We start from the raw sequence: 13,469 nt of genomic DNA, 5'->3' as shown, positions 1-13,469 counted from the left end.
GTAGTGTAACGTCGTCGTCGTCGTCGTCGTCGACGTGGTGTAACGTCGTCGTTGTCGTCGACGTGGTGTAACGACGTCATCGTCGTCGTCGACGTGGTGTTGCAGCTTCAAGTGTTTCAGTACATTTTCTATCCCTTTTCTTTGAAGCATCTGAAGCATCAACTGGACCGCAGCCCGCGTCGTACATACATCCGTACATGTTATCTCGCATCTCTGGCGCATGCGAGAAAACCGATATTAGCTGCTGCCATCTCGTTGAAAAGAACGAACTGTACAAACGACGATGAGGACGATAATAATAATGATGATGACGTTTTTTAAGTGAAATTTGCCAATTTCAGACTTTGCATCGCCATATCTCCGCTCGTAGGGCACGTAGAAGAAAAATAAAAACACTTTTATTACATAATTTGACCCCAAGCTATCCATTGAGCATACTTTGAACTTGATCCGTTCAGCGGTTATTGAGATCTAATAATCTGAGTGTCTGCGAAAGCGTCGCTTCGCGTAATAGTACACGGTCGGTCTCGCTGCGCATATACTTGGCGCGAGACACTACCGTGTCTCTTGATAAATTAATACTTTCTTTTTCATAATCGTCGATCGAAATACATTATAAATATATCTTTGAAACACTCTCGGGACATTCGTAAGCCCAAATGACATCCTTAAATATTCGTACTGTCCCATGGGAGTTACAAAAGAAGTATATTTAACTGAAGACTCGGCCATTTTAATGTGATGAAAACCATTTTTCAAATCAAGACAGCTATAAATTCTTTTTCCTTTTAGCTGATCTATATGATCCTCTATCAAAGGTGTTGGAAAATTCTCTTTAATCGTGATTTTATTTAATTCTCTATAATCGACACATAGTCTCAAATCACCGTTCTTCTTATGAACCAATACGATAGGACTCGCGTACGGAGACGTACTTTCGCGAATAATATTTTCTTTCAACAAATCTTCAAGAATGTCATTCAATTTAATTTTATCGGCGTACGCTAAACGTCGAGCACGAAAACTAATCGGTTATTCATGCTTTAAATTGATAACCATCTCTGGTTCTTCCGGTGCTATTGCTGGTTTTTCTCCCGACAGGTACACGTCATGATACGTGTCCCATAAAGTTTCGGCTTCGTCATGCGAAACATGCGGACTGATATTTAAATCCGGTTTCTCGGGCGACTGCTCGCCATAATCTATGTACATTATCTGCTTCTCGAAATCATCTGTTTCTTGCATAATATCCGGTATATTTCGTGAAACTTTAAATATTTTTCCGAATTCTACCTTTATCGTAGGATCCGCAACGAAATCTTTACCCAACAACGCAACACTGCTCATAGTTACGTTCGGTACAATAAAAAATTTGATGCGAATATCAATATCATTAATTTTTACACATTCTGTAAAAATGCCTAAAATTTCAATCGGTGACCCGTTAATACCGTTAAAATGATATTAACCTTTCATGACGGGGATGCGACAAGCAATCGGTACGCATTCGGATTTAATTAAACTGATTGGAGAACCGATATCGACTATCGCTTCAAACAAATATTTCTTTACATGTTTTTCGCCCTCGGTCATGTAGCTTACAGATACGACGTAAGGATTGCTTCCGACATTCGGTTGAATTAAGTTGGCTTCAGTCGTCTGTATGGTTGATCCCTCCGTCGGACGGCATAGTCCCTCCGTCGGACAGCGAAATCACTGATCCATTGCACTTTCGGTCGTCACACGTGGTTTTCTGCATTCCGTTGCACGGTGACCTATCTCCTGGCAGTTGAAACACCTGATTTTCCTCTGCGTAATCCTTGACTGCGTCAAATCCATCGCAGCTCGCTCGGTCGGGGCCGTCTTAGTTCCTCGCGTGAACCTCTGCGGACCCTTCTGTTCTCCCTTCGGGCCGTAGGGTGATATTTTCGAACGTCTTCATTAATTCTGATACTTCCATGAATCGCTGCAGCCGTACCTGATCTCGCAACCTTGCATCGGGCACGCCGTCGATAATGTAATCAATAATCTCGTCATCCACGGGGACTTGGTTCCCCAGGATTATCTTTTCATGACAATACTCGCCGAAGGACTCACCAGTTTGCCATGTTCATTTCTCAAAATCTCTCCTCAGAGTTAACTTCTTTGAGCGCTGATCAAACATCTGTTTCATTTTATCTAATAGATCTCTTACGACCAAAGTTATGTGTTCAGGTTTCGAGTGAAACCAGTTCAAAGCCTTACCCTTTAATTTTGAGCTGATTAATACTTTGGTAGCTTTATCATCGAAATTATAGGTTTCTCGTAAAAATTCAACTTGCTGACACCATCTGGAATATTCATTTCCCGTGCCACTAAATTCACACAATAAATCTCTTAGTCCTCTTGTTACGTACGCGAGGTATTACGGGACGGATAGCACATCCACGAACACACAAAAGAAGAAAGCGTCTGTTGTAACGGCACAAAGTTATATATAATTGAAATAAATTATGTACACTATATACAAGTTCAAATCGCCGTTTTAATTCCGCGAGCGACGGAAAGTATCAACGTGGTGATTCCGCAAGCGACGGAATTTATCACCGTGACGATTCCGCGAGCGACGGAATTTGCACGCACTGAAAGCGACAGACTTTGCGATTAGTTGATTGCCAGAAAACTTTTGATACTTTGCAGACTGACTGTGAAATGAGTCCGCGGATCGCTTGGAGCTCTATTTGTAGAGCCCGTGAATTTTGGCTAGGCCCAATCGATTTCAAAGTTTTGGGGGTGACCCCCGCGTGCCGCACGCGATTGGAACATGGTTGGGCCTCACGCAGCCCAATAATAAGGGACATGCGCGGAGCGAGCCGCAGGCCGAGCGATTGGCCGTCGCCGTCTGACGTCATCTCCTCGCGCATGTCTCCTGAGAAAAGTCGCGAGTGAACGGTTAGATTGCGGTTGATGTTTGTCTCGATTTTGCGGGACAAACAGCGTAGGAAGAAAATATTTGTCCCGAATTTCCTTCTCGATTTCAACTCTCGAAACTTCTCGAATGACTTTATGAGACAAACATCACCCGCACAGCTATTCGAATGATCAATTTCTCAGACGATTTGGTTTCCGAAAATTCCTTTAATGCAATTCCGAACACCTCTGATGAGATGTTATGACTCATATTCTCGCTGACGGTCAGACTCCTGTCGGTTTGATCTCTTAACGTAGTCTCGCGCCTCACCAGGTCGAGTTCGCGACGAAGAAGATCCCTTTCCCGACGGACAAACTTAAGCTCACAGCTGACCGCGTGGTCCGGTTCTCGTATCGTGTTCTGGTTGACTTCTCTGTTCTGAATGATTTCTCCACCCGTTGCGTTCTCCTCTACTTGTTGCCTACGTTGTTCCGTACGTTGTTCCATACGTCTTGCATCATTCTCCCGATGCCACTGATTCCATAATTCGGGGATATGATCTCGCACACGTATTAGCAAGTCGGCCCTATTGCCCGACGACGACAGACCGTGTGCGCGAAGCAGTTCCTTTAGCTGCGCGACGGTGCACTCGGCTACGCTACCTGAGCTAGCCATGCTGGAAGATCCTTTCCCCGTATTGGCTTACAGCACAGTACGTATACGAGTACTCGTAACAGTGATACCAGTCGCACACAGCACTTTATCACTCCTGCTCTGCACCTATGCAGAACAATCACACACGACGTACTCGATCACGGGGACTTCTACTTCCGTAACGCGTCGACTTTCGCACAGACTCGAATGCAAGCTACGGACTTGAATCCACTGATTCGTATCTCACAGACTTGTAGGCTCGTATCCCATAGGCTCGTATCCCACTTCTGAAGTTATAGGGAAATATAATAGAAAAGGCGGATGACGCTACTAAACTCTAGATTGAGAGACTCTTCTCTCTGATTCTACTTCTGATTTGTTGTAAGTTGATTGAAAGAACAGAAGGAACACGTACGTAGATAGAAACGCTTAACACTTTATTGAAGAATAATCTTAACAAAAGTATCAGGATGACTGACGCGAGTGATTCGCTGGTGATTCGCGAGTGAGTGCCCATGTTCGGACATGTCGCTTTTATATGCTTGCAAACAAAGAATCGTCGCCACGATGGACCACCCTGTGACCGTATCGTCATCTGATCACAGGAACGCCGCTAAATAAACCATCGCTCGCTTAAAGATATCAACTCGCATGCTGATGGCGCCATCGAGACGGTTCGGCCTGATAAATTATAAAATCGGACATTTTTGTCCTACAAGATATAAGTTAAAGAAAGAAACTGCGTTATAATGTATTATACAAATAGCCGGAGGAGCTAATAAAGATCAATCCTCGATGTGTATCGCGCGAAAGACAAACCAGCAGGAAGAACAAGCTACCTATACTCCGATACACATCGAGGACGCAGCTCAGGGGACAGGAATGCGACCATCCCTACCATCCAACTTTCGACGGTTTCTACGCACGCGCATCCCTACCATTCGATTTGCATATGTTCTCGGTGTCGCGCAGATTTCGTCCTCCGTCTTATGCTATGCACGATAGGACGTCTGCTTGCTGCGTTGGTATACGAGTAAGTAGCTTATTCTTGCTGCTGTTTTGTCTTTCGCGCAACGTTATCTTTCTTGTCATTCTTTTCATCGTGTGATTTAAGTAATCGCAACGTACATTTATTATGTCTTCATTAACAAGGGAACATCGCGAACCCGAAAATTCTGATTTTAATGAAACTTTACACACATGTAGAGGGGGTTAATACATGAATTTAGAAATTTTCAGTTGCGGCCAAAAACCGGTTCTAAGGGGTGAAACCACCCTTCAAATGTAGGCCACTTTTTTACTTTTCTCGATATGTCTCGAAAAGTAAAAAAACGGCCTACATTTGAAGGGTGGTTTCACTCCTTAAAATTGTTTTTTGGCACCAACTGAAAATTTTTAAATTCATGTATTCATTTATTTCTAAATTCATGTATTCACCCCCTTTACATGTATGTAAAGTTTCATCAATGTAGCGGCTGGGCGCCTGCAGAACGGCAGCCGCCGCTACGTGCTACCAACATGCAGCGCGAGGCCGCTCACGCGGCGTAGTTCCGCGAGCACCGCTAGGCGTCGCAGCCCCAGCTCGCTTACTCGCGAGCAAGAATCGGCCGGCGCGGTATTTAAGACCGCGCGGTAGGACCTCGAGTATCTTCTTCGACTCGCTTACGAGTATACGAGTCGACGCTGCACGAACTAGAGTACGGAGCGAAAGCCTACCAGACCCTTACGGCCGATAGTCCACCGCAGGCCAAGGATCCCGGTGATAGCAGTTCCAACTCTCGCCGACCAACCACAACCAGGACGGAGCATAGCGGCAGTATCTACGACTCCACCGGAGATAGCGGTAGCAGCAGCACCTCGGCGCCGAAAACCTATCATCCGAGCCGTCTCAGCTGCTCAGATACCAGCAGTCCGATTACCACTTTGGCTACAGCAGGTTCCGGCACCACTAACACCAGTAGCCGAGATATCTCCGGCGTGCTCAGCCGAAACACCTCCACCGTCAGCAACCGGGGAGTCCCCGGTGCCAGTAAGCAGGGCACCATCGACACCGGAGCCAACTTCACCACCAGCCTCTCCGGTAGCCGGGACATCCGGCAGCTTCTCTGAGGACGAGCCGAAATCGAGGGTTTGCGAGGACATCTTGCCGTGGACCCTGCGTGAGATTCAGCTGTCTCCACCTAGACGAACGCGTCCACCCAGGGATACCCTAGATACCTGGGACATTCGAACACGCCGCCTCACTAGTCCTCGACCGAAGAGAAGCTCGGCAACGCCGCCGCCTGGGAATCGGTCGACACCCGCCGATAAGGAAAACGTCGCGACCCAGACCAACATCTCGTGGGTCGACGTATCAAGCAACGAATCTCCCTCGCCGCCATGAGATAAGTGGGGCCCTATTCTCGTCAACCTGACGAAGCCCCACCTATCATACAGGAAAAGACGCCTGGAGTAACATCCGTCCACCAGGGGGCACACCATCGCCTCCAGCCGCTTAAGGCGGCCACTAAAACTTCCACGACATCAGCGCCGCCACCGGCGCTGCCTCCTATAAAAGGAGACATCACGACGACGAGCAACAGCAGTCAGCAGCAGCCAACGCTCCTGATAACTCCAGCTCCGCTCTCGTCGAAGATACGGCGCAACTCGCCGTTACAACACTCCTCACCACGACACGAAGGCGTCACGACAACTGTATAAATTATCTACTACGAATATAATAATAAAGAATAAATTATTATATTCGCTGCCTCATTTTCTTCTCCGAGCGGATAAACCAACCACGTTCCCACAATCAAAATCAGAATTGTCAGGTTTGCGATGTTTCCTTGTTAAATAAACCTTAATAAGATATAATGTGTGATACGCTTTAGAATCTAAAATTGTTACATAGGTACATTAAGTTGTTGCATACTTTCTCCTTAGAATTGTTCTTGGCAGCAACTGAAAACTTAATTTCTACAATTACTGTTCAGATTGTTTCATTTTAATTCGCTGAATTTAAGTAGATTTTTAATTTTACATGATATATTACATGATATATTTAATTTTACATAATATACAAGTATTAATTTTAAATGAAATATTAAATATATGTTATTCATTTAATTGGATATGTTTCTGTATTTATAATAGAAATCGTGATACTGATTATTATATTTCGCTTGATTGAAAGGTCGCAGCAAAAGTTTCGAAAATAATTATCAATGAAAATAGAAGTTTAAACGAAGCAATCACTATAGCAAATAATGTACATTAATTCTCTAATATTCTCCACATTCTCCATATTCTCTTGATAATATTCTCCATAACAGCTGCCACACTATACATATATATGTATATATAGAGGAAAGTCCCCGATTATGAGATACCATATCGATTTTGCCGAATGTAAGGAAATCTATAGGCAGAATGTAAAAATTTAATACGTTATCTTTTTTTTTTAATATGACTCCCACTAATATTACAATCTGACCCGTAGGGACATTTAGTAATAGGTTTGTAAACTTAGAGTCTAGCACGATAGGTGTCCCATGACACGCTCGCATAATTCTTAGATCTTAGTTGTTGAACAGATCTGTAGGTAATTTCTTTTTGAGCCTGCGGATCGCGGGCGAGTTGGACATAAGGCAGCAGGCCAGCTTATTGGGATGTTCTAGGATTCTGTCTCTGTAAGTCTTGATTCTGATAGTGATTTCTTCCTTCACAGTGGGGATGTCCATGTCATGGTGTAGTATTTCGTTGGTAACAAACCATGGAGCGTTTGTTATAATTCTCAGCATTTTCGATTGAAACCTTTGAATGATAGCAATGTTGGATGGGGATGCAGTACCCCACAGTTGTATGTCATATGACTAAATAGGTTTTAGGATGGCTTTGTAAAGGAGGAGCTTATTTTCCATGCTTAGTTGTGATCTTGGGCCCAGCATCCAATACATTTTCCATAATTGTAATCCGAGTTGCTTTCTTTTTGTAAAGATATGCTTCTTCCACGTTAAACGTCTGTCCAAGAACAGTCCAAGGTACTTCACGTAGTTTGCCTGGGGAATTTTAATGTTGTTAAGTGTAATGTTGGGGCAGTTTCCTTGTCTCATCGTAAATGTAACGTGAACAGACTTGGTTTCGTTTGCTTTGATTCTCCAGTTTTTCAACCATGTGGAAAGGATGTCGAGGCTTTCCTGCAGCATAGAGGTGGCAGAGGTAGGGTCTTTGTGAAAGGTAAGGATTGCCGTATCGTCAGCGAATGTTCCCATTGTAGTGTCTTTATTTACTGGTAAGTCAGCTGTGTATATAAGATATAACAGAGGCCCCAGAACGCTCCCCTGAGACACACCTGCTAGAACTGGATAGAGGCCAGTCATGGCATCTTCGTATTTTATCAGAAAGTGTTGATTCTCTAGGTAGGATTTTAATAGATTATAAAAGGTAGGAAGCTTGACCTTAACTTTATATAAAAGACCCTCATGCCAAACGCGATCGAAAGCCTGGGAGATGTCCAGGAAAGCCGCAGAACAATACTCTTTTCTCTCAAATGATTTATGGATTTTGTTAACGAGCCTATGGACTTGATCTACGGTACCGTGTTTTTGCCTAAAGCCGAACTGATGGTCGGGAATAATATTATTGCTTTCAACGGCCGACAAAAGCCTTGTTAAGAGCAAGGACTCAAAGGTCTTGGCGGCTATCGGAAGTAGGCTAATGGGCCTATAGGCTTTGGGGTCCTCCACATTTTTATTAGGCTTTGGTATCATAATAACTTAAGCAACTTTCCATTGAGGGGGAATAGAGTTGAGCGGGTAGCTCTTTGAGGGTCTTACCCGTTATAAAATCATATCCTGGGGCCTTTTTCTATCCAGGTTTTTAATAGCTGTAGAGACCTCATGTTTGGTAAACTTCTTCACAGACTCGTTTAGTGTAATAGGAGTTCTCAATGTGCCCCGGATTGCTTCCATATGTTCCAGAGTTCCTTCGTATGTGTGGGGTGTAAATACCTTTTGGAGATGAGTAGCAAAGGTTTCAGCTTTCTCTGAGTTGGTTCTGGCCCAACTACCGTCTACTCGACGAATGGGGGGAAAAGCCGTTGTGGGGCGTTTTAGCCTTTGGTAGCTTTCCATAGAGAATTGTCGGTGCCTGCAGTTGAGTCAATGCTTCTCAGGTAGTTTTGTACATTCTTGTTTCTTTCGGCATCAAGTAATCGTTTAAGGTCTTTGATGGCCCGGTTTAATTGGTTCTTAAGGTGTGGGCACCTGGTTAGTTGCCACTGCTTACGTAGACGTCTCTTTTTTGCGACCTTCTCAGTTATTGTTTTGGAAAAACTGAGTCTTATTTCTCTAGTTTCGCTAATTGGGGTTGAGTTCCATGAGGCTGCTTGAATCGTGGTAGTGAATAGTTCCGTAGCAAGTTCTATGTCCTCCTCGGTTTTTAGTGAGATGTCAGTGTTAAGGGAGGAAGTTATAAGGTTACGGAAGTAGTTCCAATCGGTGCTCTTGTTGTGAAGCGCACAGTTCTTGGGTTTCATAATTATTTCACTAGCCAATGTGACTAGGACAGGGGTGTGATGAGATGACATTTCAAAGCAGTGTTTGCATTCTGTGTATTTATCAGAGATTCCTTTGATCACACAGAAATCTATAAGATCGGGTATTTTGGATCTGTCGGCTGGCCAGTATGTAGGGTGGCCTGACGATAAAGCTCTGAGTCCTAGGGTATCAATGGATGATAGTAGTTCACGCCCTTTAGATAGCGTAAGTCGCGAGTCCCAGTGAATAAGCTTGGCGTTATAGTCGCCTCCAGCGATAAATCGGTTACCCAGCGATTTGAAGAAATTGACATAATACTCCCTCTTTATATTATGTTTTGGAGGGCAGTATACAGCTGAGACCGTAATGGGTCCGAGCCAGTCTTCTATAACTACATTTGTGGCTTGTATCTGATTTTCTCGGAAAGGTGTTGTTTGATAATGTTTAATATTAGTCTTGATTAAAATGGCAGTGCCTCCGTGGGCCTTACCATCAGGATGTGTTGTGTAGTAAGCCTTATAATTGGGGATGTTAATAAAGCTTCTAGTTGTAAAGTGGGTCTCGGAGAGTAGCATAACATCGATGTTGTGGGAATTGAGGAATACTTTTAGCTCTTCAATATGGTGTGTCAGCCCATTGGCATTCCAGTAGGCAAGATTTATGGAGTTGAATTTTCATTTAATTTAGACAAGAGCTCGGCAACCGTATTTACAATAGACGCCATGTGAGTCATAAGGGTCTGGAGTGCCTCCTTGAGCTCTTTAATGGAGTTGGAATGGAGAGGGTTTTGCCCAGAAATAGTGTGTGGTTGTGAGTTTGATTGAAGTATATGATTGTGGTTGATGTCGTTATTATCGTTATTATTATTGTTTTATCTGCCAGCTATCTCAGCGTATGATGTGGTTGGATTAATAACGGTAGTTGGATTGGATGTCATAGTTGTCTTGGGTCTGAGTGGAGGAAACTTAGCTCTCTGCATTTCTCTGTATACCGAGCAGCTTTTATAATTGGCGGGATGATTTCCGTCGCAGAGGACGCATTTGACGTGGTCTGATCGTGTCTTTCTGGGACATTGTGGAGTGGCAATACATTATCTTGAAGAGAATTTAATAAGCTTTAGGTTGGTGAAATGAAAAATCTAATTTAAATATTATTTTTTCTGAAAATTAAAAAAATTTGAAAAAAGAGCTTTACGCAGGATCGAGAAAGTGTGCTCCTAATATAAGATACCTCGAGAAATCGGTGTTAGAAGTGCAAAATACATCAGTATTGCAAGTAAAAAACTTTATTAGATAGTTTTATAAAAATACTGCTGCCACAGCCTTCGCCAAATCTTCACGATTCCACTGTTGACGCTTCCTCGTTTCTCTAACCTCCATAGTCAGATTCTATAAAAATTAAATACACAAAAATTCGTAATATAAATTCGTATTAACTTTTCTTTAACCTTAAGTAGTATTTTCTTTCTTTTTATTACACTACATAATCTTCATATTCGAGCAATAATTATCTCATATTAAGAGTACCCTGAATATCTCATTATACGAGCCACACGCCTAGCGGTTCCGCGATCATGAAATCTAACCTCTACAATTAAGCAATTCAACAAATTGCGTATTTTCCTGTTACTACGATTCTACTCTATCATTGCATACTGAATTTATTGCCAACCATTTCTTTATTATATAATAAACAAGGTTTAAAGACTAACCTCAAGTTCCTTTGACATGTTCACAATTTCACAAACCTTTTCTTGCAAAGGCTAAACGCAATAACGAACAATGAATTTTTCACTAAATACATTTTACACCAAGAGTAATAAGTTCATGGTGGAACTAACAGATGGTGCTCAATAGTTTAACAGAAACCCCATTATCTCATATTAGGAGCATATCTCATAATAGGGGATTCTCCTCTATAGAATAATAAAATATATCTAATACATAAAATATAAGAATAACAGAATAAACAATATATAGTAAAAAATCGAGATATTAAAGTAGTAATAGTAATACTGCTCCTCTTCTTCTTCATCATCATCCTTCAACTCCATATCAATCTGAAAAATAAATCGAACGCGCGCGTATTTCAACCACATACAACTAGACAGTATCTACGAAACTAGAAGATGCATCCTTTTTGAGAACGATCTAGAGAGAAAAAAATATTTACGTTTCGATGGTAAGGGCGAAGCGCCTCGTAGAGGATACTCGAGTGCGTGAGGAAAAGAACAGTACGCTTTATACATGTAACAGTATTTTTTTTATTCTATACAGGGTGTTTCCTAAGTAAGTAGACAAACTTAAGGAGGATATTCCTTGGCTTATTTTAAGAAGAAAAGGTCATATAAACATATGTCCTAAACTGCTTTGTTTTCCAAAAAAAGTACAGCACTGCAGTATCATGGCTGCAGGTGGACATTTTCAGCAGTTACTGTAATGTTATTATTTTTCTTTTTAGTTACTATTTTCTTTTTCGTTATAATTTTTCTTTTTGGTTACTATTGTTTTTTATTTGTTTCATTTGCAATAACACAAACTGTTCTATAATAAACGAAAAGTGAACGAAAACAGTGATGTACTTTTTTTTGGAAAACAAAGTAATTTAGGACATATGTTTATATGACCTTTTCTTCTTAAAATAAGCCAAGGAATAGCCTTCTTAAGTTTGTCTACTTACTTAGGAAACACCCTGTATATTACATCGGTTTACTAAAAAACCAGAGCCAACAGCTCACAATCTATAATGTTATGGGCGTTGAAGCATTCGCTGGCGCGTATGGCGTTCGACGCATCCTTCGTCTCGGCGGACACGATATTTGAAAATTGCGCAATCTTTGCGTCGACCTTTTCGACGAGACGATCCAACTGAGCGTACGTCAGCTCGATGCAGCAGTCCAGGTTAAACATGGTGAAGAACATGGATTCCATTATCATCAACCGTACGTCGGACGACTCCAGACACACGAGTTTAGCATCGCACACTGGACTCTCACGGAATCGCACCGTCAACAGTCCAACGGTGATAGGACGGTCGGGAACATCCTTGTGGAGACGGTTCTGAATGTCCCATCGCTGCTCGTAGAGTCCCTTCCACGTTTCAAGAGACAGTAGCAACTCGTTTCCATGATTATCCCCTATAGCGATCGCGACGTAGCTCGATGGACCGACGTTGATGCCGATTTCCACGTATTTGTACCCCGTAGCCGTCAGCGCGTATCGGCTGCTCAGTATACGAACTGCGCGACGCGCGGGTGAAACGCTATGGGAAAAAATCATGAATAAAATTACTTTCTCTAAAACTAAACTTTCTCTAAAAAAATTTTAAAAATCAAAAGTAGAAGACAAAGGAGGATTCTTAGACGTACCTGGTACATTTCTGCTTCTTCTTGGGTGGACTTGCAGCGTCCTGAAGCGGAACGTAATAGTCCATGCTGCTGCTTCTCTGAATGGAGTTCATTGCTGCTGCTGAGAGAAGCGACGTTTTGCACGCACAGTGGCTGATTCAATACTGAACTTGCACGAACGAACATGTTCAATTCTTCAACCAATTATAAGGAGAGGGGGAAATAAACGTTTTTAAGCGCCGCTTACGTAGCAATTATGGAATTCGGGCTGACGCAATACCGAACCTGCACGAACGTGTTCGATTCGTCAACTAATTATAAGGAGGGGGAGGAGGAATAAATTTTTTCAAGCGCCGATGTCAACGCTGTTCACGTAAAAAATTATGAAAGAAATCCGTCCAACGCCACCGATAAATGGGAGAAATATGGATAGGGGAAATAAGAATTGTCAACGTGTTTCATAAAAAATCATATTTTATTTCGTATGGTAAAACCACCAATTAAACAATTTGAATACATTTTGCAAAGCACAATTGGTTACATGTTTGTTACAACGCAAAGTATGCGTAACGTCCAGCTTATTCAAAGATGGCACGTCTGCGTAGTGCGTATCGACAGTTTCGATGTAGATATCGTCGTCATCTAGGAGCAGATTCCGCAGCCATTCGCGTTTCTCGCGTCCCTTGACGTACACGACGGTATATGACGCCTCGTCCGTCACCGTCTTTGTAATCAGATCCTTAACCCTGTTGTACGGAACCGTTCCATCGTCCCATTGTAGTTCGTGATTATTTGTCATCAGCCAGGAGGCATGGCGTCTCTCCGCCTTGGTGAGACCGTACCATGGTACGCAGGGTCCAAAGATACAGTGAGAGAGAATATATCCATTTCGCAGCACGGCAAACTCCTTCGCGACAAAGTTTCCGCCGATGATAAAACCTTGCAGATCCGCGAACGTCGGTACGGACATCGTTGTATCAACGCGTCGACTATAATCATTCTCGCTATATCGCGGGTGTTTCTCTTTTTTTATATAACGAGGTTCTCGATGTTGCCACGC

At 42.7% G+C, this 13,469-nt stretch overlaps 1 protein-coding gene across 1 annotated transcript; it reads left to right on the top strand.

The window, feature by feature from the left end:
• The first annotated feature begins 3,563 nt into the window (after nt 1–3,563).
• LOC113561452 (mucin-5AC-like) lies at nt 3,564–6,244 on the top strand. Its single transcript, XM_026967733.1, has 5 exons — nt 3,564–3,602; nt 4,311–4,569; nt 5,241–5,501; nt 5,551–5,894; nt 5,981–6,244. Exons 1-5 carry the CDS (start codon nt 3,564–3,566, stop codon nt 6,242–6,244), a joined length of 1,167 nt encoding a protein of 388 aa, XP_026823534.1.
• Nucleotides 6,245–13,469: the final 7,225 nt, after the last annotated feature.

The sequence above is a fragment of the Ooceraea biroi genome, chromosome 1 (assembly GCF_003672135.1).
Source record: "Ooceraea biroi isolate clonal line C1 chromosome 1, Obir_v5.4, whole genome shotgun sequence".
NCBI classification, from domain to species: Eukaryota; Metazoa; Arthropoda; class Insecta; order Hymenoptera; family Formicidae; genus Ooceraea; species Ooceraea biroi.
The sequence above is the reverse complement of the archived record's forward strand: the minus strand, read 5'-3'. Positions and strand labels throughout refer to the sequence as shown.